Consider the following 27,772-nt stretch of genomic DNA (forward strand, 5'->3'; position numbering starts at 1 on the left):
ACTGCTGCACAGTAACACAACACAATTTACTACAATTTTCCACAGTTGACATATGTTGATCAATATAGGACTCAGAATTTAACAGGCATAGAATTTCAATTAAACTGAATTACAGAAGAGTATAGTCATCGCCATGCTAGGAAAGAGGTGTTTTAGCAAATGAGACAGACAACCCCACTTTCTGCGTGCTGTGCTGCAGCTGGTCTCTGAATTAAAAAGTGGGCTTTAGCTTTCAAATTTTCATCAACACTTAATTCTTAACCAAACCGTATCATTAAGGTAAATTGGGGCCTCTCCTCTCCTCTCCTCCCCTCCCCTCCCCTCCCCTCCCCGCTCCCCTCCCCTCCCCTCCCGTTTTTCTTTCTTTCCTTTCTTTTTCTTGCTTTTTCTTTCATTTCTTTCTTCTCTCTTTTCCTTTTCCTTTTCCTTTTTCCTTTTTCCTTTTTCCTTTTTCCTTTTTCCTTTTTCCTTTTTCTTTTTCCTTTTCCTTCTCACCTTTTCCATTTCTATTGGGGCTTTGAAAAGGGTATAAGCACTGATTGTTTCTAAATTGACAGGTACTTTGTTCCACAAGTGGGCATGAAGCAAGACAAGCAAACACAAGCCCAGGTGGGTCAATTCCATTTTGATCGCATTGGTCAGCAGCTCTGGTACACTCAGCCAAGCCAACATGGGGCACAGCCACGTGCATGTGCTGTGTTGTGCATATGTATGAAAAACCTTGTGGATGTGCATTACAGGCTTGATGCTCACTGAAATGCACTTCTGTGAATGTGCACACTTCAAATGCCCTCCTGTTTGTTGCTCTTCATGCAAACAATGATGGCTTCAGTTCAGAAGACCTCACTTCATGGTTTTGTCTGTCCCAGTGTCCACTGACTGTGTCATGAAATGGTTGCAAACATTGACAGAGAGAACTCGACTGTTGTCACTTAGTGGTGTTTATATTCTTTACAGAAAGTAGCAAGAAGGAATTGATTCATTTCAGTGAGGTAGATGAGTGGATTTTGACTGAGGTTAAAAGGTAGGAGTAGAGCAACACAGTCACAAGTGACTAAATTCCTAGCTCAGGAAATCTGCATTGTCAACAGTGTCTTCCAGCCGTGGCAGAAATGTTTGCCCAAGTTGAATGAGAATGTAGCATAGCAAGACAGACTGCTATTTACCATGCTGCAGCTGGGTGTTTCAAAAGGATCTCTCCCAGATACCAGGAGGCAGGTCTAGGTTTCCCTGAAGAAGCAGGTGCTTTCAGCTGCCTCCAGCTTGTTTTGTTCTGGAGAGCTGTTGAGTGCAGGCTGTCTTTTTCAGAGCACATTGCTCTAAAATGCAATCAGTGTGAGACAGTTTCTGTGTTTCTGGGCTCTTCCCTGAAACATCCATTACCAGCCAGGCCACCAGGGTGTAGGGAAAGGCTAGTAGCTGTGCATTCAAAGGTGACCCAGTGTCTCTAAGTCTCGGTAGGTCTGACTGTGCTGTATTTGAATGCTCCAAAGAGTGGCTGTGAGATACTGTGAATGGTGTGACATATACAAGGAATTGCTTTTATATCTTCTGATGAGAATGTTGTGCATGTGTGTAAATTTAGTGCTGAATTAACAGCCAAAAAAATGTATCCACAGGAGAGCTTACCCATGCCACTGTGTCTTAGCCCTCATCTGGAGGGACCAGATTTAGAGGTGAAAAGTAAAGACCTCTCAATAGCCCACTGAGTGCCTTATTTCTCTGTGAAAATATGCAACAAGGGTGCCAACCCTGGCAGCAGGTTTTGTCTTGTGGACACATTTCCACTGGCAAATGGACCTAAGACCACCACGTTCCCTTCAGCTGCATGATGCACACACTGGATATGCTTTTCCAAATGGTTATCTGCTCCAAGCTGACCTTCTCCAGTATTTTGCAGGTGCCCACCTGACCTTCTTGCCCCCTCTAAAGCCCAGGCCTGGTCCATATGAAAGCCTGTGACACAACTGGTGAGATATGTTTATCAGCTTCTGGCCATGGGAGGTGCAGACTTAAAATGCCTGTTCATCTCCATTTGGAGACAGACAACGTTCACCTGCCAGCCTTTGGTGTTTTATAGAAAGTTAGATTTGAGTTTGTCTCTCTGGATGCAGGTGAGCATGCTGGAGCTCTAGCACCTCCTCTCCCTTCATTTCTTGGTGTTGGTCATCTGGAAGGGAATACTGTGCAGGTCTGTAAGATGGCCTTTGGGATCTCTCTGCTTCCTTTTCATTTAAAGCCTCCTGCAGCTTGAGATACTGGCAGTATCTGTACTTCAAATAACTGTGCTGTCTTTTCTCTCTCACATGCTTTCTCAGTGGGCTCCTCTTCTTTGAATATTCGGGGTCTGATTCTTCTCATTAGAGGGTAATTGACATTTCCATCACGCTGTACTTGTAGCTCTTCCTACTAAATGTCATTAAATTCACTTCTCTGTGGCTAAGGATAACTCTTATTTACACAAGAGTCCCAACATCCCTGCATTTGCAAACACAGTAATTACATATTGTTTTTCTGTTAGCTCTGACAGGTTCGGAGCCTAACTAATGGCATGGTGGCTGCGGTGCTCCGTGCAGAGTGGCTCACTTGGATCTCACCTGCTCCAGAAGACAAAGCCTACAGAAGCAGCATGAATTTTAAGCTACACTGGGTACTCTCATGTTCATGCCTCTTCCCAGGCAGGCTTTGCATCTTCTGTGGCTTTGTGAGCTAGTAGGACCTATTTGAATCCTTCTCTGGATTGAAAATCAGATTTTTTTAAAAGTATCTGTGACTACTGTGAGAGTGGTAAGCCTTTTTGGACAGGGAACCAGTGAAATCTTTCCAGATTTCACAGTGCTCTCCTGGCATCAAACCATATTCAGGTCATATACAACTTCGGCAAGCTGTGGTTTCTGTCTGTTCAGGACACTGCAGAGCAGCATTGGGTGGGCCACAAGTTTAACACTGGTGGTCCTCATGTACCATCTGGTAGGTCTGTACTGCAGTGGAGTCATGGCAGTGACTCCATCATGGCTCTAACTAAGGTCAGATCACTTCGGGGAACTGAAGCTTTGGAATATCTGTAGAAATTAAAATGTTTGCTCATTTGAATTCTATTTAAGGAAAGAGAAATATAAAAAAATCATTTATGTACATAACATATATACTGATTCTCCAAAAGTCTGTTTGTCCTGCTGCTGTATGGGGACATTCATTAGTGAGACTGGGCGTGATCAGTGTAAATCTCCTGTGCTTCAGTGGAAGAATCAATTGCATTTATATGACATCCCAAAGAGGATGGTTCTGGTACAGATCAAATACTGTCTGCACCAAGTAGGGCCCATTTTACAGGCTGCCTATAAACATACTGTTAAGCTTTTTGGTTTTTTGGGTTTTTTTTCTTTTAAATTATTCTTTCAGGAATTACTATTACTTCTTTTGCTGTCACTAACACTTCTGCCTATGTGAAATAAATGGAGAGAAAACACACTCTCTACAGCACTGCTCTTTTCTTGCTTTCTGCAGTACCTGTTAATTAAACAGTTTGTTTGTTACACTTCCCCTCTTGTATGAAATGTATTTAAAAAAAAAAAAAACAGCCTGACTGCAAAGACACAAACCCTTGCTGAGAGAGTCAGAGGCATGTGGCCCATTGGAGATTGCATCTTTTAGGTTTCAAATTTAAGATTTTCCTTTCCCACAGGAGTGCAGAAAGTCATACCCAGTACTTGAGTTGGAGATGGCTGACCCCAAAAATAATGCTCTAAGGCAGGAAGGGAGCTGAGCGGCTGGCAGACCAGCACCAGGGTTAACACTTGTGAATGATTCTCTGCCCTGTGCTAGCTCCAAAGATTACAACAGCTATTTCTTTTCAAATAATTACTACCTGGTTAGAAGCCTGATCCAGGTCCTGCTGGACACAGAGGAAGGCTTTCCACTGGGCTGGGATTTGGATCTCTTCGTACTTTTGCTCAGGAGTGCCTATTAATGGAGCACTCAGAAAAAGGGAGGTTGATCTCCAGTTAGCAAATAGAGAAATTGCCAATTGTTGGCCATCAGCCACCTCTGAGAATAGAGCTGTGTAGGGCCAGTAAAAGTTAACTCTTGTTGACAGACACCAGCTCTGGAGATGGTTTTTGGTAATGTTGGGGATAGCCAAGAAAGCTGGGCAGGTCGCAGCAGGTCAGCACACCAGAAATGGTTATTGTTGCTTTTGTCTGAAGACTGACAATAAATAATAAGAAGGTTTGACTTTTAAAGGGAATGTTAAAACTGAATTGGACTGCAGCCCTGTACAAATTTTGTGTTTGCACACATTTGGCAAAGCCAGAGGTTGTGACCTGAGGTCACTGCAAGCTGATGAGAGGGAAGCGTTTCTTCATTCTTGCAGTTACAGAAATCCACGGATGAGGTGAAAGGAAAGGATCGAACATGTTTATGCTTAAACCTGTGATCCTTGAGTGAAGGTTATATAAACATCTAGGAGTATAAAACTGGAGAGGAACTATGTACTTACTGAAATAGAAGAGGAAACAGTTTTGTATAGAGAGGATGAATAGTTCAAACAAACCTATATTGTCCTTAAAAATATCATCCACCCTCTTCTAAATGCTATTGCTGGGTAAGTCTTACCTTGAAATCCTTCAGAGATGATACATCCCCAGGAAGCGTTCCTTAGGAACCTGTCCTGGCTTTCTGGAAGCACCAGCCTGTCCTTTCTGTTTTCTGCAATGGGCTAAGAGAAAAGAAGGGTCCAGTTTTTGCCTGACACCTTCATCCAACTTGAGGATATCCTTGGACATAACTGGGTTTTGAAACATTTTGATCTTAAAAATTAAATGAAGGTAGGGGCTAAATCTTATTTCCCACTGTTCCTGCTCTCGCTCATCTCTGACACCAGTATTTGATGTATGTAATCAGCTGATCTGTGCTGGAAAGGTTAGAAGTGAAGGATGTTCCTGTCTGTTGCAGATTAGCAAAATGTTAGAGTAGCTTTGGCCTTATAAGACTTGAGGTAAATTGGCTTAGCCCACGTCAGTGCAAACTCACAGTTTGTTGGACAGGTTATAGCCATAGACGGAGAAGGAGAAGTTTATTTTGGATCAAGTTTTACTGTATAGACTTGAAAGGAAACTAAAACACAAGGTAGATTTTAAGTGGCATAGTGCCAAAATGTCTTTAGGTTTTGGCAAGTCATCTGGCAAAATCAGGTTATTTCACAGGATTTCTGTCATCTTGCACTGCAGAAATCTTGTAAGACTGCAAGTTCTCTCAAGTTTTTCCTCAGTCTTGAGCTCCCAGAATAGGCTTAAGTTGAAGGCTGATTCATGGAAATCAGAGGCGTGTTCATATTGCAGATATGAATCCAGTCCTTTTCCTCCCTTCTCTTCAGTAGCCCCATTTCTATTCCTTGTATAGCTAGACATAGACTCTCAAAGAGAAATGCTTTATAAGATGCTTATAATCTCCCCTAAACCACGGACTGTGGCCGTTTTTTCAATTATTACTGTTTTTTTAAGGTACAAATGTGAGTTTGCCTGGGGTGTGTTCAGTTGCTCCAGACAATCTGGATACACAGAATCTGTCAGGATTTGAGGGTCAAATGACTGTGTCACTTGAAAGGTGACTTCTCCTGAGTTGCCATCTGTCTCCAGACTGATCTTGCTGGGCTTTCAGCTGCAGATGGATTGCCCCAACACACCCCGGAAACTTGTGGTTTTCCTCAGCAAATTCCTGCAGTAAGAGTCACCACTCAGCAAGAACAACTTTTACCTATTAAGAAGCAAACACCTCAGGGAGGTAAACACAAATAGGAAGTATTCACCTAACCAGTAGATGCCTTCTAGGTTCAGCTGATGACTTTGCTTCACCAATTCCGTTTCACTCTTCCTATGAAACCCATCCTGTACACCTGCATCCTAATTTCAGTCTCCACTACCTCCTCTGTAGTTAGATTTCCATATGAGTTAGAGCAGTTCTAGTTAGCACAGGTTTCCTCACATCAAGTGACTTGTGGTTTTTGGTTTGTACCTCTCCCACGTTTGTCCTTTGCTCCCAGCCTCTTATGGCCTGGCTTGTGGGCTGTTCAGAAGGGCGGCCTTTGTTTTTTTGAGTCATTCATCAAATTAACCAATATTGATGCATCTTTTACTCTTCCACATGAAAAGGATGGGAGGAGAAGCAGGGCTTTGCTGGGAACAAATGTGCTAGTAATATCCTTTCTGCCTGAAAGGCGTAAGAGAGCTGCCACCAATTCCTGACGATGAGAGGCAGATTCACAGTCAAATTGGCCTATTATTATTATCATGGGGAAACTGAGTCAGAGACATTACAGCCAGTATTTCACCTGAGAAATCTGGCTGTCTTTTTAAAAGCCTTCATTTGGATTTAGGAGCCAAGGTCAGTGTCCGTATCTGAATATTTTGGTTTCTCTGTCCTCACCTGATACCAAGCTGGACGATCTGGGCATAAAAGCAGGGTGTCTCAACTCACAGCCTTGTGCTTTGCCAGTTGTGGTGCCTCTCATCTCATGAGATTGCATGGAAATCACCCTTCTCCATCATGCCTCAGTTTCCCTGCTTGTAAAATGGGGAGCCTGCTCAGTTTGGAGAGAGGGTGCAGAAGCAGTGAGTAACTTAAGTCTTGATGGTGAGACAGGAAAATGTGGAGGTGACTCTAGTTACTGGCTGTGCAGCCTGTGTAACCTTTGCTTTTAACAGTGCCACAGGACATGCCCGTTTGCAAAGCCCCAGAGAGTCTGACTGCACAGCTTTCTATCACCCAGACCCCGTGAGATTCTTTCCATCTCCAGGCAAGATCCTCATCACTCACTGAGCTTTTAATTCCTTAGAGAGGCAGAAGAGACAATATTCAGCAGCTGGTTATTTCTTCCTTTCCCTCAGTCCCTCACATGGAGTGTCAGTTTTAAAAAAAAAAATGGCAGAGAACTGGCCATTAGCAAGGAAAACAGTTTAGGGAAGAGACGAAATAAAAATGCAATCAATTATCTCTCACCGTGCCCAGGTGTGTGGGTGCAGTCAATTTTCAAAGTCATCGAGAATTTTAGATGAGAAAAGGGAAGCTGTTCATGGCAAATTGCAAGTGTTGGGGGGGGGGGAGAGAAGAAGAGAGAAAGCAGAGAGGGGAGAGAAGGAGAGATTAATTTCCCTCTTGAGTGAGAAGTGTGTTTGAGACAGACAGATGGGCTGTAAATACTCCAAACCAAGGACAGGAGCTGAGACAAGGGAGAGGCTGGTGATTGAAGTGTGACTGTGATGGAGGTAGTACATTTCCTGGCCAAGGTGACTGGTTTTGTTCTGAAAGGGGGAGATTTCTGAGATGTGGCTGCTGCACTTCACATCAACCTGGACCAGGACAGCATATTTAGACTTGATAAGTGATATCCAGGTCCCGGTGGGGTTTTCCTTAAGGGTCAGCTTCAACTGACTGCCTTGTAAGGGAAGTCTGAAGGGGGAGAGGGGAGGGGAAGAAAGGAAGAAAAAAGGGAAGGGGGAGGGGAAGGAAGGAAGGAAGGAAGAAAGAGAAAGACGCTCTTCTTTCCTCGTTAAAATTATTGAGCTGTCTACAAGTGGTGAGCGAGGGGACCATGTGACCGGCAGTTAATCACATTGCTGTGAAATGTGACTGCTGCTGATAATAGGATCTTTCCTTCAGTAGAATTTCTGTTTCAGAAGTAGTGATTTTCACAAAGAAAAGAGGTTGAGGGAGATATCATTTCAGATCTAACAGAGCCTGTGTACATTTTCTTTAGGGAGAAAAACCTCCTTTTTCCTTTTCTGTTTGGCGTCCCTGTTTGTATTATTATTATCATCATCAATTTTTCATTTTCACAGCCCAAACTGACTGAGTACAAATGTAACCCAGTTCCAGTCTGTCTGCTAGCAGATTAGTTCCCATTTAGTCATAAAGTTAACCAACCTTATTCCAATCAATTAATCCCCAGAAGCCTTAATTTATTGATGCTAGCCGTCGAAAAAATAAACATCCTGTTTCAAAATGAACTGGTCTGTCTTTCCTCCAAGATACAGGAATTATAAGAGGTTGGTAGTAAATAAGCATTTAGAAATCCCTTCTGTACAATCAAATGCAACAGCAGCACAGAGAAGAATAAAGGGGATTTTAGCATGCTTGAAAAACAGTGCAATAAATGAATCAGGCTCTCAGGACAGGAATAACAGGGCTGTGGAGCCACTGTGGGCTCGGCTAAGTTGGCTCCTTCTGTCATAAATTGATCTAATGTATGACAGGTTACTGCAGGAGTCACAGGTAGGTGAAAGGGTGTTGATCTAGACACCTTCCCACCCTCAGATTTTGCTGGCCAGAATCTCTTCACTCCTTTTTGGGGAGCCTGCATTACTTTCACCCTTGTTCTCTAGGTTTTTGACTTGATTTACTGGTTAATCCAACGTGAAAATTCTCCAAAGCACACTGAAATAAGTAGGAGTCTCTCTGTTGGTTTCCCTGGCTTGTAGATCAGGTGTTGCTAAAGCAGATGCTTTAGTTAGAACTAATTAGAGTTGATCTGGTTGCATAAGACAAAAACTTGTAGCAGTGAAAGCACTGAAATACTGAGGTTGTTTCCATGTTACAAGATTGGAAAGGACCTATTTTAATTTTCTCTCCATATTTTAAATACTAGTTGTTATTAACACGTTCTTTTCTGAAAAGACCAGATTTGGAAAACAAAAAGCACCTATAATTGTTTTGATATTGAAAACAAACAAGCAAACAAAAAAATTGCAATCAGTTCAAGTGTTTCTGGAAAAGCAAAAAAGTGCAGGTTGAGGTGCACAGAAGGGCCTAAATAAAGGCCAGGTCTCAGCTCTTGTGTCCTTTCAGCAACGGGACGCACTGTGGCTCCTCTGACAGCTTTTGCCTTCTCTAATCAGTCTGGTGTACTTTTCTGCCTGACAAATGATCTGCAAACAGACCCACATTTTCTCAGCTACATCAGCTCAAAATTACTTTGCCGAGCAATTCTTGGGTGGTTGTTCAATTGCAAGCCGTTCTTCATGGGAGCTACATTTTGACAGGCGATCTGCTTCAAATAGGCTCTCCTCTCCCATGGGTTTGTTTCCTTGTGCCTGCATTGGCTGAACGTGGGTGAGGCGTCACTTTGTGGTTGTGAGAGGTGAGCCAGCAGAACACTTACTTTTTGCAAACTGTGAGAAAGGCAATGTACGGTATGCACAAATGTAGCTGGAGCAAAGGGATTTTCTCCTAGAAAATCTTTGTGCAAATATTTTTGATGCTATGCCCTCCTTGGTCTCCTCACCAGACAAAGTGTCTAGGCTGTCTCCCCTCATGCAAGAATCAGCTTGACCAAGGACAGGCATGTTCTTATAGACCAAATGAGGAAACGATTCCTTTTCTTGTTTCTGCTGCTGCATTTCCTCGGTGGGGTTGCAAACATCACATTCCCTTTTGCACTTTGGTTTTAATCCACAAATGGAAGAGCCTGGCAGTCTTTGAAAGGTTTTTACTATTGGCAGGTATTGTTTTATTTGTTGTTGTGACCAGCTCTTTATGCCTCATAAGTTCTGCATTAATTTTTGCATTTGGGAACACCACTTAAAAGAATGTGCTGCAGCAAGTGTTGATTCCTGGCTCGGTACTTGAAGTTGTACCTGTGTGGTGTTCCCTTTGGTTCTGGGTAGGCTTTCCTGGCAACAGAGAAGGGAAATTGGTCCTGAAAATGTCTGAGCCATGTTTGTCCAGTCCTGTGCCCAAGCTAATTGGGGCCGTTAACTGATCTGCTCAGCTCAGGGACAGCACCTTGCTGAGGTAGCAATACTGCTCCTCCTACCAGGAGAAGGGTCTCTTGGAGTATATCTTATATTCTTCCTTTGAACACTGGCTGGTGACAAAGACAGGCTGTTGGAGTAGGTTAGGTTTGGTCCGACCTGGTTTGGTATTTCTTGTGAAAGAATCCTTTATTCCTGCTCTCTGTGGGGTTTTTCTAGACAGGCCAGAAATTTCCTGTCCTTTCAGCTTTCCCTGCTCTTTGTCTGCTAGAATAACTCAAGTATATTTCTCGTTAGCTGCTTCAGTCCCTGCAAAGTCATACACAGGACTGATTTCCCGTACCTTCTTACTAAACAGAATGGTTATTCTACAAAACACAGTCCCAAACACATCAACTCTCTCAACCACTGCCAGGCCCTTACAGCGTGGTCCAGCTGCCTTTCCTTCAGGTTTCCAGCAAGCTCGCGATAGGCCTAAGGGCCCTATTTGAATGCAGTTCAAGATACATAGTTCTGCCTCATTTCCAGCCTCACAGCTTCATTCTCTAACCTGTCGTCCCTCATCTCCTGTTCCTATACCCTACAGCAGTGCAGTCCCACTTGCATATGCTTCTTGCTTCCCTTTGATTGCTTTTTGCACTTCCTCCCTTTGCCCATACTGGCTTGCTTTCGCAGGCAGTGTATTTATTGCTAGCTGGCAGATGCGAGCGCTTGGACATACATTCAATTATGATTGAACAATTTCCATTTACTCTGGTTTTGCTTTTTTCCCTTTCAGTTTCACTGAACACTGCCTGTATTTTCTCAGACCTTGTTCAACTGCAATACAGTCTGCTTCTGTTCTCCCCACTTTTCTTTTTTTTTTCTTTCTTTTTTTCGTTCCACATTTTCCATGTTTTCATTAAGCTCCCTCACTAAACTCTGGTGACCGTTTCTCCACTGCTGCCCTTTCTGTACATTTGCACTGAGAAGGGTTCAAGTTTAACTTCAGTGTGTTAAATGCTCCCTTCACGTGGAAGGAAATCAATGGTACAGGCAGATCGGGGTTTTATCTACTCCCCCACACCAAAATGTCTTTCTTTTTGATGTACAGTAATCTCCCCCTCCCTTGTGGTTTCACTCTTATCTGTTTTTCCATTAAAACTTGACTTATGCTTTACTTTTACGCCAATGGAGTGCACTGTGGAGATGATAAGGGTCACTTCTGCTTACTGTTTAGGTGAAGGTGTGTTTTTGATCTTCAGATCAGTTCTCAAGTACATAATCTTCCCTGAGAGCTTGCCTACGCTTAGAGTTGCTGCTTTCCACTACTTGTTCTCCCTTCCCTCTGGCTGGTAAAACATGACTGTATTTGGACAAACTCTTTCATAACATCTCTTACGTTTTTGTAAGAGAGACATTTTGATTCAATATCCACAAAGAGATGGGATATTACATGAAAGGAAAGTGCTTGTCCATCTCTGAAATCGTCCAGACTGGATGACCTTGTGGAAGAGTTGCTTTGGTCAAAATCTTCAGGAGCATGGAAATATCTGTAGCACAGAGGTACTCAAGCTATTTTTAAACAAGCTGGCTTAGGCACAGGAGAAACAGCATGAGGTGAGCTGTGCAGAGACACATGATGCTGTAGTTTGAGTGCTTCTGACGATAGTTCAAGTAGCACTGTAATATGCCACGGTTACTTTTGTGACTGCAGCATAATACCAGCCTGTCACACAACAAAGGACTCCTCACCGCCAGTGGGGCTTTCTGTACTAGTAGCCCTTGACTTAAGCAAATTCTGGTCATCTGGGTGAGAACCTGTAGGGATATCCAAAAGATAGCTTTCATGAAATTTATGAAAAAAGATGGCAGAGGGGGATCTACCACTATGTGAACATAAGCCACATGTCTGAGCTGTCCTCCGCAACTCCATTAGCAACACTAGCTAGTGATGGGAGCTATTATGATGGTATCTCCTTTAAATACTCTTCTTCCACCCACCCACCCACACCAACAGTTTGTAGTTCCTGGTGAGTACAGCCACGAGACAGAGGCCTTTAGCCTTTCTCCTGTAAGTACTTGGGTATCACTTACTTATTGGGCGTGGAGCTAATTGAAGGGTAGTTAATGTCGTCAAGTATTGTGATGTATTTATATTTTTAACTACATGTAAGTGACTATCAACATTATAAATAATTACAGTCTGCCTCCCAGCCCCTCTGCTCCATTCCACCCTGCTTATTGCAATGCTTAGATCTCAATGAGCTCATTATGTTTTGTCGATATTCAGCTCTTTGGCTTGCTCACTTAGTAGGGACCGGGGGAACGCAAATGGGAGCTAAAGATTGAAAATGCCAAGCTCCTAGGGATTTGAGTTAGCGATCATCACTGCTTCATCTCTATGCACAATTTATTCAGCACTCCACCTTCCCTAATAAATTATAGATCCCTCAAAGGGAAGCTTTGCCAAGGGATGGGCAATTGCCTTACTCGTGGGGGAGCCCATTCTGTGCGGTATTGAGCGTCTTTGGCATCTGGTCTTCACAGGATTGGATCCCTCCTGCCCTTCCCCTCCGCCCGTCTCTTCCACCCCTTTTGGGAAGCATTAACCTTTTCAATGTGATGTATGCGAAAGGGCGACAGTCAGCAGTGGCAGTTCCTAATGGATTCTGTTTGTTTGGTTGGTTGGTTGTCTGAACTGCCTGCAATGCTGTCCAGACCTCTTGGAAAAGCAAGCCAGAGTGCAACCAATATTTTAATTAGCAGCAAAAGGCAGAGAGGCTTTTAAAGAAGAACAATGTTTGAATTCAGAAGTAAGGAGCAGATGAATGCGGGTAGGGGACTTGGGATTCAGTCCAGCTGAAGACAGTAGCATGTAGTGCTTTTAAGGAGGGGCTGAATTTTCAATCGCAGGCCATAGTGGTGAGTGGTGAGATGGTTATGGTGGTCTTTTGGGGCCTGTGGGCTACAAAGGGGTGAACCTGGGCCCCTTACTCTTCCTCCTGTCAGTGCGAAAGGAGCAGAGACTTGTCATATCTGCCTTGCAAAGGACTGAGAAAAACCCCAGTGGAGAGTGCTACTATACGGCAAGATCTGAACCTAAGGAATTGAGTTACAGGGGCTACCCTTTGCCCACCACTCTGTTCTCAAACAGGATCGGTTCTACTTTCCCCTCTCCTGATAGCTGTTCTCCTAATTTTGTCTTAAGATGGGGGTGCCGCAGCCTCCCCAGGAGATATTTTTCTAGTGCTTCACTAGTCTTATTGCTGGAAAGCTTCTCCCAAAATCTAATCTCAATCTGTTTTATTGTAAATTAAGGCCATTGTTTCTTGTCCCGTCACCAGCAGATGCAGAAAAGTTTGTCCTGTTCTACAGCAGTCTTTACTTATTTGTACATTCTCTCTCTCTGCGGTCCAAAGTCCACAAATGTTTTCAGTTTTTCCTCCTCGGGCTTTCTGGACTTCTGACCATCCTTTCCAAAGCCCTTAAAGTCCCCAGACAATTAGGCTGAAATTAAACCAACTTCAGGAGTGGCAGAGTCTAACTATAGCTTTGTGACTCCACAGCTAAACGCTGCTTCTCGCAAGAGCCTGGGACACAGATGGGAGCTCGGCCATCCGGCTTTGCAGTGACCTGAGATGGCTGCTCAGTGAAGAGAGTCAGTCAATCTCAGCCCTCTGCATCAGGGTCGACAGCTGCAGCAAACAGCCTTTGGCACCTGTGGGTAAATATTCCCTGGTGATTCAGTGTGAACACCAGAGTCAGAAGCGGATCTGAGAAGGAGGAGCTCTCTCCAAGTCATGCAGAGTTTGGTGCTGCTGTGTCACCTAAGCTGTGAATCAGTAAGAATTCTCCAGGACAATACTGGAACTTGTGAACAGAGGCAAATAGGGCTTCTGGAATTATTTCTTGTAAGCAATATGGAGACAGAGATAGGCAACACAAGCAGACAGTGAGACTGTGCCAATAGCAAAATAGGATGTGGCCTCAAAAATATGAAGGTTTAATCAGAAAAAAAGTCATATAAAAGAATTGGGTTTACAAAAAAACCCCACACAACCCCAAAACAAAAAACCCCAAACAAACAGCCTCCTATACCTGTTATCTTTATCCACTGGGGCTGTTACTCAGTCGAGCGTCTCATTTTGTTGCACAGGCGCTGTGCCAGTGTAAGGAGCGGTGCAGCAGACAGGCCTCACCACTATAAGGAGAGTTTGAAGGGGAAGTGATTTTTATAGCCATAAATGACACTCTGGAAAATGGAGAGATGCGAAGTTGCTGCTTAGGTCTCTCATAAACTCCAGAGGTTGCTGGTTAAATTATGGTCACAAGCATGTTGTTATGAAAGCCCTTTTCACCAGAGAAAGCAGTGACTCTAAAGCTGGCCCACCAGTTAATGCTGAATCCCCTCGCAAGCACTTGCTTTGAGATGCCCCTTTTATAAATCAAGGGCCACTCCTACGTTGACTGTACAGCGGTGTACTTCCAGCCGCTTCAGCAAAGTTGGCTGTTGTTTCAATGAGAGGAGTTGGTGGATCCGAAGTTTGGCAATGGTTTATTCCCACCCCATCAGAGAAGTGAGGGTAAGAGACAGGCAGTGGAGAAAGGGAGAGCTGCAGACCTTTCCAGCATCTTTATCCGGACACAGACCCGCTGCTGCCAGCAGTCCTTCCCTGGGGGACATGATGTAGGAAAACAAGCCAGCTTGGGTGAGTAGCTTTTTTAGCAAGGGCTTTGTGACAGCAGTCAGAGGAGTGTTATTTGTGGCAGAGACTATATATAACTATATTTGTGTGTGTGTAGATTAAATATATATATATGTGTAGTGTCTTATCACCGCATTCCAGCTTGAATTTAAAACACAAAGGAAAAATCAAAGGTTTTAGAAAAAGCTAAATTTATCTGGGAATGGGAATTATAATAGCAAAGAGGCAATTAATTGGGGTGTGTGTGTGGAGATTATAGTAATATTTTACTCCTTCCCTACAAAGACAAAAACAGTGTTAGTTTCTCTACCTACTAGTAACAGCTCTAATTCTCTTCTTCCCATTCACCGACACCACTCTGGAGTGACCACCTACAGATGAGGTGTGTCCAGCTGATGTGAAGATAGCTTTGGCCCAGCTCATGTGTGTCTCTGCTTTGGGGAGGAAACCCCCCTACAGCAGATAGCCTGAGCTTAAGTGTGGCATTGGCCCTTCAGTCTGAGTCAGCAATGTAGGCAGAAATGAGGTCTTGGCATTCATGAGCTGATGCCCCTTCTTTCTCAGTTTACTTCATTTAACTCCGGTTGTCCTCTCATGCTTTAGTGCCACTCAATTCCAAGCAAAGCACCCAAAGACACCTTCATCATTGATTCATCCCTTGACCTGGAACCGCTCTGCCACCCCAGCCCAGCCTGGTCCTTGCAGAGAGGGCAGGTGCCCTGTCCTGGTTTGGCCAGGCATAGTTACCATTGCAAAACCAATCCCCAGATCTTTTTTGTGCTCTGACAGCCCTGGAAATGCGCCACTCCCAGCAGAGCTTTCTGCTGCCTGCAGCCTACACCACAGTGCCTTATTCTGAATCAATACTTGCAGATACTGGAGATAATTCAGGGAGAGAAATACATTAACGCAGCCGAAGAAACAAAGATAATGATGTTTTTTCTTCCTTTTTTTTCTTCCCTCCCTTCTCCCACAGAATAAAATTTTCTTTTCTCCCCCCCCCCCAGTCCTCATCTCTATGATCTGCACCTGGCAGGGCTCCAGACTCTTGAATTATTTCCCACTTTTCAATAAAGCCTTAAATCTTTTTTAAAAACTGCTTGTTTTAATTGAAAAATTTCAATCAATTTGCCCCTTCTCTACCCTCTCGCCTTCCTCCCCTCCCCCAAACAGACCCATTTGCAGTAAATAATCTGTAGCCAGACTTTCTGCTCTAAAAAATAAATAATTCTGAATTTGCTGAATCCTGCCTGATCTCCCAGCTTTAAATCACTGCACTTTGTACTGAGCTCAGCCGAAATGTTGAACACACTGAAGCATGACTATTACTTGGAGACTGCAAGTGTTTTTAAAGGTACAGCCCCTGAGGCCATGGTCCTTTTTCCTCCCAGGACAGTCTGAGAGAGGAGCTAAGCCCATTCCTGAGGAGAAGTTGTCTCTTCCCTGCATTTTGCCCACTACAAATGCAGATGTTGCCTTGTCTTGAATGGACTTATCAAAGACTGACTGAAGGCAGGAGAAATCCAGTGGGTCTTTGAGCAAGTCCTTAAGAAGAGGCATCTTGACTGAAACCATCTAATAACCACTGGACTGAGTCCTTTTTCAGATGAGTGATCTAAGGTAGGTTCCAGGACGTCCTCTGCATCTGCTCAGACACTGGAGAGCAAGTGCCCATGCTCCCAAGTACAAATAGTTGCACTTGGACACAGAAGAGCCTGGGGTATCCCAGCCAGGGCGGGAAGGTCCCCCAAAATCATTGTGAGTCTTGCAATCACTGTCAGCATTCTGCAATTCTCTTTATCTTTCCTCTATTCAAAAACTTTAAAACCAGTTATATGCAGGTTTATGTCACAAGAGAATGCAATCCTTGTATTTCTTAATTCCTCATATTTCTTATTTATTCATATTTCTTAATTTCTTCTTTTTAGGATTGCTCTTGTCAAAGCTATTGACTATGCCCTGTCTGAAAATGCAAGCTGCAGCTGAAGGGGGAAAATGCAGCATGCACAGACTACTGATGCCTAGTTACGATTTATACAACTGATGAGCTTCCAACAATTTAGAGATGAAAAATGGTTCATCCACACTTTGGTGTGTTGAAACACTCTTTCTACTATTTATCTTGAAACCGATTTTGTTTGGGTAGTGGTGAATGTTATGCACAAAGCCGTGAGTGGAATGTCTAATGGGAACCATCAGACATGGAACAATGGGTGTTGTCATGCTTCTGGGCTGAGACGTGAGGGACCAAGAGGATCCTCCAAAAGTTCAGCTCATGATTTTCCAGTGTATTTTGGGTTTTTTAATTAGAATTGGAAATTATTGTACTGTTCTTGCATTTCCATCCAAACTGAAACCAAAACCAGTTAAGACTTAAGTTTTCATGCTGTTTTTCCCTTGTGCATTCGAGAACATTCATCAGTGATAGGAGAAGATTGTGAATGCTGGATTTTCACTTGGAAATTGCCTCCCCTCTCCTCATCCCTTTTCGGTGTATCAGAGAGAATCAGCTCTGTAATTTTCATTGACTGTGTAAAGAGCTGAGGTCAGCTAATCCACAAGGGCTCCTTCCCAGATTTGGCAAGTGACCAGAATTAAACAATACAAAAGATCAGAAATGTTAAAATCACAAGAAGAGACTCATCCTGGTGTTTTCCCGATACTCTAACTAAAGATCCCTCAGACGTTAATGTGAGACCAGTAAATGGAGGCCCAAATTCATTTTGGGACAATTTGACAGAAGCTGTTATAACCAGTTTTTAAATATATAATTTTTAAAGTATACCAACATATAGAGCAATGCTGATGCAATATTTTCATGAATTAAAATATACTGGTGCTGAAATTCACCCTTTCTGGGTTTTTCTTTTTCAGCTGTGAGCTTGACTCTGACCTCTGTCCCTTAGATAACCTCATCAGGAGACAGCGCTGCGCAGATATTAAATAAACAATTTTCTTTTGCCATTTTATAGTTTAGGCCAGATTACCATTTAGAGGAGGGACCATTTCCATCTCCCACTGGTGTAGAGGGACCATAAGATGGATAAAATGTAACTTACATGGAGCAATGTGAAGATGTCATTAGGATAATGGAGCAGCAGTCAGAGGTGTCCCTGCAAAATCATGCTCGTAGTGCTGGTAAATGGCATGTGGATTCAGAGGTAAAAATGGACAAGGGGCCCTGTTGTGTTTCCAGTGTTAACTTTAGCGGTGTCTGAGACATCTCACTCCTCTCTGTTTCTGTGCTTGCTCTGGACAGCCTGATTTTCCTTTCTCTGTCTGTGTCTCGAATCCCATGTTGAATTAAGTGTCCCCTTTTCATGGCCACGTGTGGTAGCAGCTCTGCAGTTCAGCATTGCCCAGAGGTTTTCATCAGTCGCAAAATGTGTTCAGTTGGGTAACTCCTTCACTAGTGCTGCTGTGTTGCAGAGGGAGAGTTGGGGTATGCAGGCACTCCACCATTCTCCCCTCTGCTCCCCTTGAGTCTCTGCCGCCCTTCGATGGCAGCACCCCGGCAGGGTCGGGAGTGCTTGGCTCTATCCTGGCACTGGCTCCCGTGCAGCACCTCCACCTTCTTGCCTTTTTCTCTCTATGCCTCGAGATCCCTCCGTTCCCTGTGTCCAGGTGTTAGCTGGGATCTGCCTCTCTCAGTTTAGTTCACAAGAAGGGCAGAAGCAATAGCTGATATTGAAATGAGTTCAAGGGAAATACAGCGTGGTCCTTGCGGCACAGTCCCTCTGGCAGAGATGAAACAGTGCTCTCCAAGATAACCTATTCTCCAACCTCCTCTTTCAGAGGAGAAGGGAAAATTACAGGCCTCTGATTACTCAGGGAGAAGAGCGCACAACTTCCATCTTCGTAATTTCTTCCACCACAATCAAGCATTTCAGGAAAAGGGCCTGAAAGCCTGAAACAGTCAGTCAGGGATCTTTCTGCCCGGTTCCTTCCCTGGTAACACACAAGAAGAATAAAAATGAAGACTCGTCGTTGCTGTTACGTTTCATTTCCAAAAAGCATCTGTCCCACCGTGGATCAGGAACTGAGGTGCTTAGGAATGGAAATACTCTTCTTGGGAAAAGTCCCTTTGCTATTTCCCGGCTGGTTGTGTTCAGGGCATTTATAGATTTTAAGGCTGGACAGTCTGGTTGCATTTCTCTAGTTTGACCTGCTGAGTACCATGAGAGGGTGTCACCAGTAATTCCCACATCGAGCCTGGTTCTTACACTGGAGCTATGAAAAGCCCCAGTTTCATTGGAAGTGGCAGACTCTTCCCAGAAAGCATGCCCACGTGCACCTCACAGCCCTACAAAACCAATAGCCTGAGGCTTTAGTTCTTGCTTGGCCAGGTCTTGCTCTCTCAAAAGTCAGTAGGGAGGACAGAGTAAGTCCTGTCCCCTCCCCACACTCCCTTTTAGAAGCTTCCTCCTTTGTTAATGATTTTGAAATATGTAACCAGATACACTAGACATTGTGAACCTTGTTCCCCTGGAGTGACAGTCTCGGGAAGGATGCATCATCAGCGCCCAGATTTGCCCCATGTTAAATGCTGGTGAAAAACCATAGAATAGCCCCTCTCCCCCTCACCCCCTCTGCTGCCCAGTCTCTATATTGCCCCAATTACACTTTGGTTGAAGTGGGCCCCCCAATTAGATGTGATATGGGCAGCATCCCTTATTTATTAGAGCATAGTGTCAGTCCTGTGAAACAAAACAAGTAAGTAACTGGTGAAAACAGCTCTGCTAAAATAGAGGACTAGTTCTGATCAGGCCAGGCGTGATATAACACGGTGGTTTAAAGCCGTGCAATGCCATTTTCCATTAGAGCTCTTGTTCAAGTCAGGAAGGGGTTTAATCCATTGATGGAAGCTGTTATAAACACATGAGAAAACCTCACCCATATTTCTCTTGAGATTGTACGAAGCTGACAGTATGCTAGCTGACCACAGTCATCTGGGACTCTCCCACACAAAATAACCCTCTTTTCATAAATAACAGGATTGTTGTTGTGATGGACTGAGATTTGCTGTAGAATTCAGTTTTGTTGAACAAAGAGCTGCTTCTGGTTTTTAATTTGAGCTATTAAAAAGATTCATCTTTCTCTTTGTGTCTCATTTTCCTTCCCTTCTTTCTCCCTTCCCTATTTTTTTTTCTTCCCCTCTGTCTGTCTTTAGGATAACTTAAAGCTGTTTGTCTGAAACAAAAGACTTGCGTGGGTCTGGTCAGTGGTGCCTCTGGACTGAACGGTCACGATTTCAAATCCTGTTTAGGACTAAACTTGGACGAATTCCATAAGCTAATAAGCCAGTGCAGTGTTTCAAATTGATGGAGGTGCCGTCCTCTAGATGAGACATAAAAACAGAGATCCAATCTGCTTGGCAGAGACCCCACAGGACTTATCAAAGATGAGTGGGGGCTGCTAACTGTTTTGCCCTTGTCAAATCCTTACCACCACCACGGCTTCTCTTCCTGTTCCAAAGCAATGACACTGGACCTTATGAAAATGAGATGGTGAACTTGAAGGAGCCATCCTTTTTCGAATTATTTAAAGCAGTTTGCAGTGTCTGGCAAAAAGGGGAAAGAGAGATAATCCACTCACTTGAAAGTGGAATGACCCTGAATTTCAAAAAGCAAAACAAAAGCGAGCGAATGGTGCCACCATGCTCTGCAGCAGTGACATTATTAAATGATCAGTGAGCTATTAAAGCAGCAACATTTAGTACCTCCTCTAATGACTTGTACTGCTAACTGGTTTCCAAATTGAGATTTTTATTGCCTCCGTGCACAGACAGAACAAGGCTGTGTTGGTGCTTCTAGAGGCTCCAGCTTAAGCAGACTGTTCATAATAGGATCGATGAATTTTCTAAGTTGAAAACTAGTAATGGCTTATGAGATTCCCCACTCCTCTGTCCTCTTTTCTTACCAGGGCTGGAAGCTTTGGGGTGTGAGGCATGGTAGGGATCATAAATACAGGGGATTTTGCAGAGAACCTGGCACAATTCTTGAACTTCCTAACATCTGTGAAATTTGGCAGTTGTGCATAAACAGACTGTCCTGAAATCTCCCCCAAACCGCTGATGCCATTCAAAGAATGAATGCTGTGAGAATGGTGTTTGCAGGAGGGGCCTTGAGCGCGCTGGTTTCCACTTCCAGGTAGAAATATGGAGCATGGAGGAATGAGTCTATGGAGGAGGAAGGGAGAGGAAAGGGAATTGCAGACACTAGTGGAGGTGAAGATTCACCCAGATGTTTCCATCGTGACTCTCCTAAATGGATTTCTACTGTCTCATATGAGCTGAGCTCCTGTGATGGGAATAGCTGGGAAACGGCCTTCTATCAAGTGCAGTTCAAGCTAGGCAGGGAGTTCCTGTGGGCAAAAGCACAGCATGTGTGATTGCAGAAAGGAAGTTGGTTAAAAAACAAACAAACAAACAAACAAACCACCAGCAAAAGTGGGTTCTGGTTGTAGTTGCAGTTATTTATGTGCTCATGATGTACTGTAGGCCAAAGTGGAGTCTGGGCCTTCCGTGCACCTGAAATAAATGCAAATATTATTGCTTTGATTTGTTTTTCTTCATCAGTTCTGCACACACGTGCCACCTGCACTTGCTGAGTGAGTCAGGCCATTTCTCACCCAAGCTAGGCAGTCACAGGGAAAGATGTTACTGCTGTTTCTGGTTTTATGTATCAGGTGCCTGATTTCCATGACAGAAACAGCTCATCCTTTGCCGAGGCGGCAGGCAGAGCAGAGGGGGTAGGACGGCTTGAGAGACTAGTATTAGAACATGCACATCTTTTATCCCATGCTGGTTTGAGTCTCTTTCCATCAATGCTGACTGCAAGTTGTTCCCATTTTGTGACTTTTCGGTGGCTGCATGTGGCACAGGTTTGTATTTCCAGTTTCTTCACAATGTCTGTCTACCTGAGTGTCCATGCTCCGCAAAATGCCTTTACCTTTCCTGGTAATCTTAGCAAATAGGAGGTCTGTGTGAGCTGCAAAACATGTTAGGAACTGTAGAAAAATGGGGTGAAGTGGCCTTAGAGGCCCTTCTATACTTCCTTTTCCGAACTTTATGCAGGACCAGTTAGACCTAAACCATTCGTGTCTGCTGTGGGTTTAACCCGTTCTTGAAGACCTCTGGTCTGGAGATTTCCAGATGTGCTAAGGCGGGTTATTCCAGTGGTTAACTGTCCTTACCTTTAGAAAGCTGTTCCTAAGACCTAAGTTCAGCAGTAGAACTAGATTCCTCCAGGTCAGGGTTAAGGCAGAGTTGTAAGGCACCACGTAGGAGTTCGTGTACCACTTCCTCGGCTGCACCCACTCTCATCTAAGGGCTTCCTCCCCCAGGACAGCATGTCAGGTTTTTCCCACCATGCAAACACAAGCAATGTAGAGAGGCAAAGACCAGGGCAGCAGGGCCATTTCTGACAGAGGAGCCTTCTGAGATCGGCACTGACAAAATGTCCTAGAGACTTTACTGAGTCCAATTACCACTTTATGTCTTTCAAGTGCCAAGTAAATGAAAGAAACTACACGATCAAGCCATGTTAGTCTTCTCAATCCCTTGAACGTTTGACAGCCCTCTCCCCTTTCTCACTTTCTCAGGCTACTTTGAACTCTTAACCTTTGCCGCTGCTTTGAGTTCACATCTGCAGAAACCAAAGTATCCCCAGCCATCCCCAAATTCCAGTAACAATCACAAAACACTTCCAAAGCAATGCTGCCCTCCCTTGAATTGATAAACTTTAAGCTGTCTCCAACTTTCTGAACTTTCATGCACGTACAGTTAGTCTCGTCTGTCAGTGCTGGCAGGCTGCAGGGGAGCTTACTGGGTACTGCAGCAGCCGTGAAACAGCCGGTGCTGTTTCACACAACCAACTATCCCTGTCCACGCAGACAACAGCCGTGAACACCAGCTGTTCAGGCTGTGCTGTACTTTGGGCAGAAGAATACAGATGCCCGCAGCACATATGGTATTAGGAATGCAATGAGCTTATCAGGATAGACCCTGAAACAGAAGGGATAGATCCATGTAACCATCCCCAGGCACAGCAGTGGGAACTGGAAAAGTGGGATCTCTCCAGATCACTGGAGAAAAAAGCAGTGTCAGGAGTCATCCTCAGCCACTAGAACTGGGCTTGACTGCAGCGCTAGCAGAGCTGGTGGATGGCTTTTTACAGAAATAGAGCTAAAGACTGAGTCACATCAGTTCGACCTCCCCTTTAAATAAATAAATAAATGATAAACAGAGATCTCACAGTGATGCCTGAACCTGATGTCTCATGCTTACTTGTTTTGATGTGTCTAATGTAAGTGGGCGGGTAATAAAAGCTTCATTTAGAAGCTAGTGTCTTCACAGGCGCTGCTGGAAGCCCCTGGGACACTGCACTTCTGGAATTTTCTTCTAATGGAAGCATCAGCAGATAACTATTGATAAAGCAGAACATGCATGCACACACACAAAACAACCCAGCAACAGTTTATTTTCCTGGACTGCTGGGTGTTGGATGTAGAGGTGTATTTAGATTCCCCAGGTTATGTAGCCACCTCAGCTACTGCATCAGCACTCCTGAAATGGCCATTATGATGACCATTTGGGGCATGCCCTGGAGAAGTATGTGGTTATTGTAGCGTGCATAGGCATCAGTTCAAAATAGTCATCAGCCCCCATAATACAGCTGTGGATAATGCCATCGACCATTTCTCCCAGTTGGACATCACCCTGTAGATGATAAGCAGGCGCTGCTCTGTAACAGGCAGACCTAGTGCTGACATTTCACACGAGCAGGAGATTCACCCCATGGACATGTTGTCTAGGATATTATTTTTCGATGTATTCACAGGTTATTCAGCTTCTTTTTAGGCAACTGAGTCTTCAGGAAGGTCTGGTTCCTGTGCCTGCAAAGTCTCTGTGGCAGCTCTGATGTGCAGCACCTGCCCTAGTGTTGGGCTCAGGGTACCTGAAGGAGGAATCGTGGCTAGTGAGGAGAGAAGAGCCCCCGGAGTTACTGCTGACCTCCTTAAGTTAATCTACTGTCCTTCCAGTTCAGTGCTAAAATCACCATTTCAGGTCCTGAATACAACACAATTACAGAACAGTATATTCTCCCAGGACAGTGTCGGGGTCAGTGCTAAAGGTTTGGAGGGCTACAGCTTTAATCCCAACCTTGAGTTTGTACACTGGTCTGTGGCTGGTTCATACCATGACATTGTTGACCTCATTTCCTGGGTACAAGCACAGAAATACCGCCAGTATCCAAGCATTTTTAGGTAATTATTTTCCCTGAACATGGAAATTGGAAGGCCTCTTTTGTCTAGTGTATTACTTCATGACCACCACAGGGATCTGCAACCAGGCATGGGGGAGAGGAAGATTTTTTCCTCCTGTCTGTGGTTTTATGCAGCATCTGCCTGTGAAAACAAGAAGCAAACAAGATGGTCCCCACTTTATCTGCTTGCGCAAGTCATTTTGTCTGAAGCCTGAGCACTGTGGGATGGTTAATGTAAAACTTGCTCGTGCATCAAATAGCAGTAATTTACCTTTAGACTTTGCTTTTTTATTATTATTATTTTTAATTATTTCAAAAAAATGCTCCTTAATTAAAAACTCACAGATATGAAGCTTGGAAGAAATGTGGCCAGGACGTTCTTGGATTACTACAGGCTGAACACCTTGTTGGAGAGACCACTAGCACCTACTCCTAAAACTGGGTAGGTCAGAAAGCAATTTCTCTTGCTTTAGCAGGGCTGCTTTTTTAATACCTTTCATGACTAAACTTCAGTGCTACTGCATTATGGCTTTATAATAAGCGTGCTAGTCTAACTGTGCTTATTTTATTGAAATTCCATTTGGAAATAAAGCATTTATGATCAGGAAAGATACCTGGTTTATGTCTGAAAAAATATTCAGAGGATTTTGGAGATATCGATATCTTTCCTGAATTCTGTCTGCTGTACACCAATCTCACACCAGTATCTTTAATGGACTTACCCTTCATTTATCTCCTGAGAGTGAGAGGAGAATCAGACCCACTTTATTTTGAGAAGTTTTAATTCTGGAAGTGAAAACTTTTTCAGTGCTTCAGGAAATTACTGGCAAGCCTGTGCTAAAGGCAGGGTTCTCCATCTCCCCTCGGACCTGCCGCAGTGCTGTCAGCCAGATGGCAGGTTCCTTCTGCCAGTCCAACTGGGACCCTTTACCTGGGGATCCCCTCTCACCATAAGTCCTTACTCCAGCTTTACAACCAGTTCAGTAGATGTTTGTCCAAAAGGAAGTCTTTTTGGACATGAAGTAAGGCACTGGTGAGCAATGCACAAAGGTGTGAACAGAGGCTTTGAAATGCCGAAGCTTGAATCCCTGCAGTGCTGCTGGCCCTCTATCTGGTGTTGGCCAACTGGTGTCCTTTCAGTGTCTCTTAGCTTGTGTGAGGAGCAGGGGAGATACCACTGAACCATTTGTTGAGAACCGTCATTCCTTGAACAGGCAAAGCTGTGTAATAACATGAGGAGGGGAGCAGAGCAGGAACCAGAGCTCCTGTTTCATGGGAAACACCATATTCAGAATTTGCCTCTGTTCTGAGAAAACAGCAATAATGCCTCCAAACTCAAAATTTCCAATTAAATGCATTTGGGCCAACTGGAATGTTTCATTTGGGTTTCAACCCTTAATAGCACAACCAAATACAATTTATATTTTGCAGTGGAAAACCTAATTCCAAATTGGCAAGGGAGGCAGCTGAGCCTTGAAATTCACTCCCTTCTTCTCCCCACCTTTTTCTCCCCTTAAAAAAAGTACCTGTGGAAACAGTTGCTTGTTTGCAAAGCAACACTTTCCTACCGAAGATTTTCTAGTGATGCGTAAGATGGATGTTACAAATATCAGCCCAGACCATAGAGCAACTGCTGGAGTTCCTTCTGCAGCCTTTAAAAATCCTCTCAGTGCAGCCATTCTGGCAGTTCCTTATATATGTGGTTAGAGCCAGCCTGACTGCGTTAGGTGTTTAAATGCCCTGCTTTGGGTCCATCTCCCTTTCTCTGTTTGTGATCTTGACACAACAGTTTAGGCTGGCTCACGGAGGATTGTCAGTGCTGCAGTTTGGAATGCTCTTATCTGCAGAGACCTGCAGGGTTAGCAGAGAAAAGCATCCAGCATCTTCCTCTCCTCCGGAAAATGAATGTATCATTTCTTTCAGACTCCCAGGGGCCACAGCCTCCAAGGCTAAAAACCCACAACTATTACTGAACCTAATTACCACCTGACAGCAAAGTGCTTTTCCGTAGGATCATTCAGTTACCTCATCAAAAGGAATGTTTGTTTGCTTTCTTCATTTTAAATTAAAGAACCACTGACAGTGGTAACTGAAGCATTTTAATCTCATCAAATATCCATGTCCATCTCTATAGAGACAGCCACGCCAGCAGGGAAAGATACACATCTATAATCAGGTTGCACAGAGCAAATTTTTCTTGTTCCCCCACCAGAGTCTAATGGGATAAGGGATCTTTTGTCTGGGGAGTGCTACCTCACAGTAAAATCCTAAATATGGTACATGTTCAGCCCAAAGCCAACAGATGTTTAAGGGATAGATTTTTAAAGATTCATGTTGTTAATTTCCTGATAACTTTCAAATACCGGCTTTTCCCCTAAGCAGACAAATGCCTTCTATTTGTATCCTGGGCTTTGTCACCTGACATTTGATCAGAGCCTGTGTATATATAAAATGTACATCAATGAAATGAAATTGTTCTTTGAAGCTGTCGTGTTAACTGCAAACCTATCCAAAATAAAATCTTGCAAACTGCTGGGAAACAGAAGGGAGATGGCTGTGGCTTTAAATATGCCTTGGCTAGGCAGTGGCACTAGGAAAGGATTGGAATATGTAAAATGATACTAAATATCTGTGTAATCAGGACTAATTATATGGCATGGTTATTAGCTTGAAACAGGACATGTTGTGCCCACAGTTTATGAAAATATATTAAAACATTACCAGATTCCACATACTCATTGAAAGAAAGCTGCAGAGTTAATAAACGTGTAAGGGACAACTAATTGGCTGCTTTGTCCCAGCCTACTACAGGCAGAACAATTTCTGTTTGAGGGAATTAGTGGAGCCAAAATGTGTTACGATAGCCCTGGAAATAGCAACAACCTGCAACACTTCCAGAGCACATCTGACTGAAAGATCTTAAAGAAGGAAATATTTATGTTGGTATCACATTGTTGCAGAGAAGGAAATTGAGGCACAGAAAGGGAGAGATGGTCCTGAGAGTCAGAAATATGGCTGGCACCCAAATTCAAGCACCTTCCAAGAGTTTAGTCCACACAGTTAGGCTGTCTGACAACAGCCGTCCTAGAGCATAGGCAACGCAGGCAGTTCAGTGGGACCCGAGTTAGCTGATCAGCTGGAGCAAGAGGCAAGAACTGATGCAACAGCTCTGGTTACAGAGATTGAGGCTGGGGCTAGGATACCCTCTGCTATCCCATATACTTGTGCAGCTTATTTCAAGAGGTAAGGAGAAATAGCTGTACCTGTATAAGGTGCTTATGTACCTATAAGTGAATCCAACTGGTCGGCTGGACCTGTGGTTAAATTCCACCTGCCTTTGCCTACAGAAGCCCCTGGGACAAATGTCACCTGTAAATGGGGCCTTCAGTTCCTCGCTGTGGAACTGTGCCCACCACCCTCCCAGGAGTCAGGCTCCACCGACTTCCCAAGGGGCCACCATGAAAGTGAGGTTAGGGCTGGAGTCCTCAAGTATTTGCGGAGCCTGCCAGTGGTGGGGCAGTAGGGGTGCTGTGTTTTGTCCCCGAGTGGTTGGGTGCTAGAAATTAATGTTGAACCCATCGTTGTGGTGGTGGTCTCTGAAGGGTTGGGGTGGGCTTCAGTGCACCTAACTCTGCACTGGGCAATCCTGTTCCCTCCCAACATGTCCTCACCAGTGAGAGGAGGCATTCACAGTCGCAGGCCACAGACACCAAGCTTAGAAGCTTCTGCTCCTTCTGTAACCAAAGGAACCTCTGGGCAAACCTCAAGTCCCCAGGTAGCTCAGATCCCTGAAAAGACCTCTGGACTGTGCACTGACTCTGTAGAGAGACCAAATGTGAAAATGAAATGCTTAAAGGGTTTTTTTAGCACTGTCTTTACTTCTTAGACAGTTCTTTCTTTATCCCCTCCCTGTCCAGCATAGTTATTCTCCTGTGCACCCTCCCTACCACCACAGCTCATCCAGTCCCTCCCAGAATCCTTCAACCCCTTCCCTCTGGCTGAGCTTCCTCCAACCTTCGCCCGGTTCCCCCAGGAACCCAGCCTAGCGGCCATGAAGGATTTCTCACAGCCT

The 27,772-nt window shown here is 44.2% G+C and overlaps 1 protein-coding gene across 2 annotated transcripts in view; it reads left to right on the top strand.

Annotated features, from left to right (window-relative positions):
* The window catches only part of LOC143161327 (BEN domain-containing protein 5), a 987,131-nt gene that overhangs the window by 948,736 nt on the left and 10,623 nt on the right, over positions 1-27,772 (top strand). For both annotated transcript variants that reach the window (XM_076340237.1, XM_076340238.1), the window contains exon 12: positions 24,046-24,142. In XM_076340237.1, the coding sequence (XP_076196352.1) occupies positions 24,046-24,142 (97 nt within the window). The remainder of the gene's footprint in view (positions 1-24,045; positions 24,143-27,772) is intronic.

The sequence above is a fragment of the Aptenodytes patagonicus genome, chromosome 5 (assembly GCF_965638725.1).
Source record: "Aptenodytes patagonicus chromosome 5, bAptPat1.pri.cur, whole genome shotgun sequence".
NCBI lineage: Eukaryota > Metazoa > Chordata > Aves > Sphenisciformes > Spheniscidae > Aptenodytes > Aptenodytes patagonicus.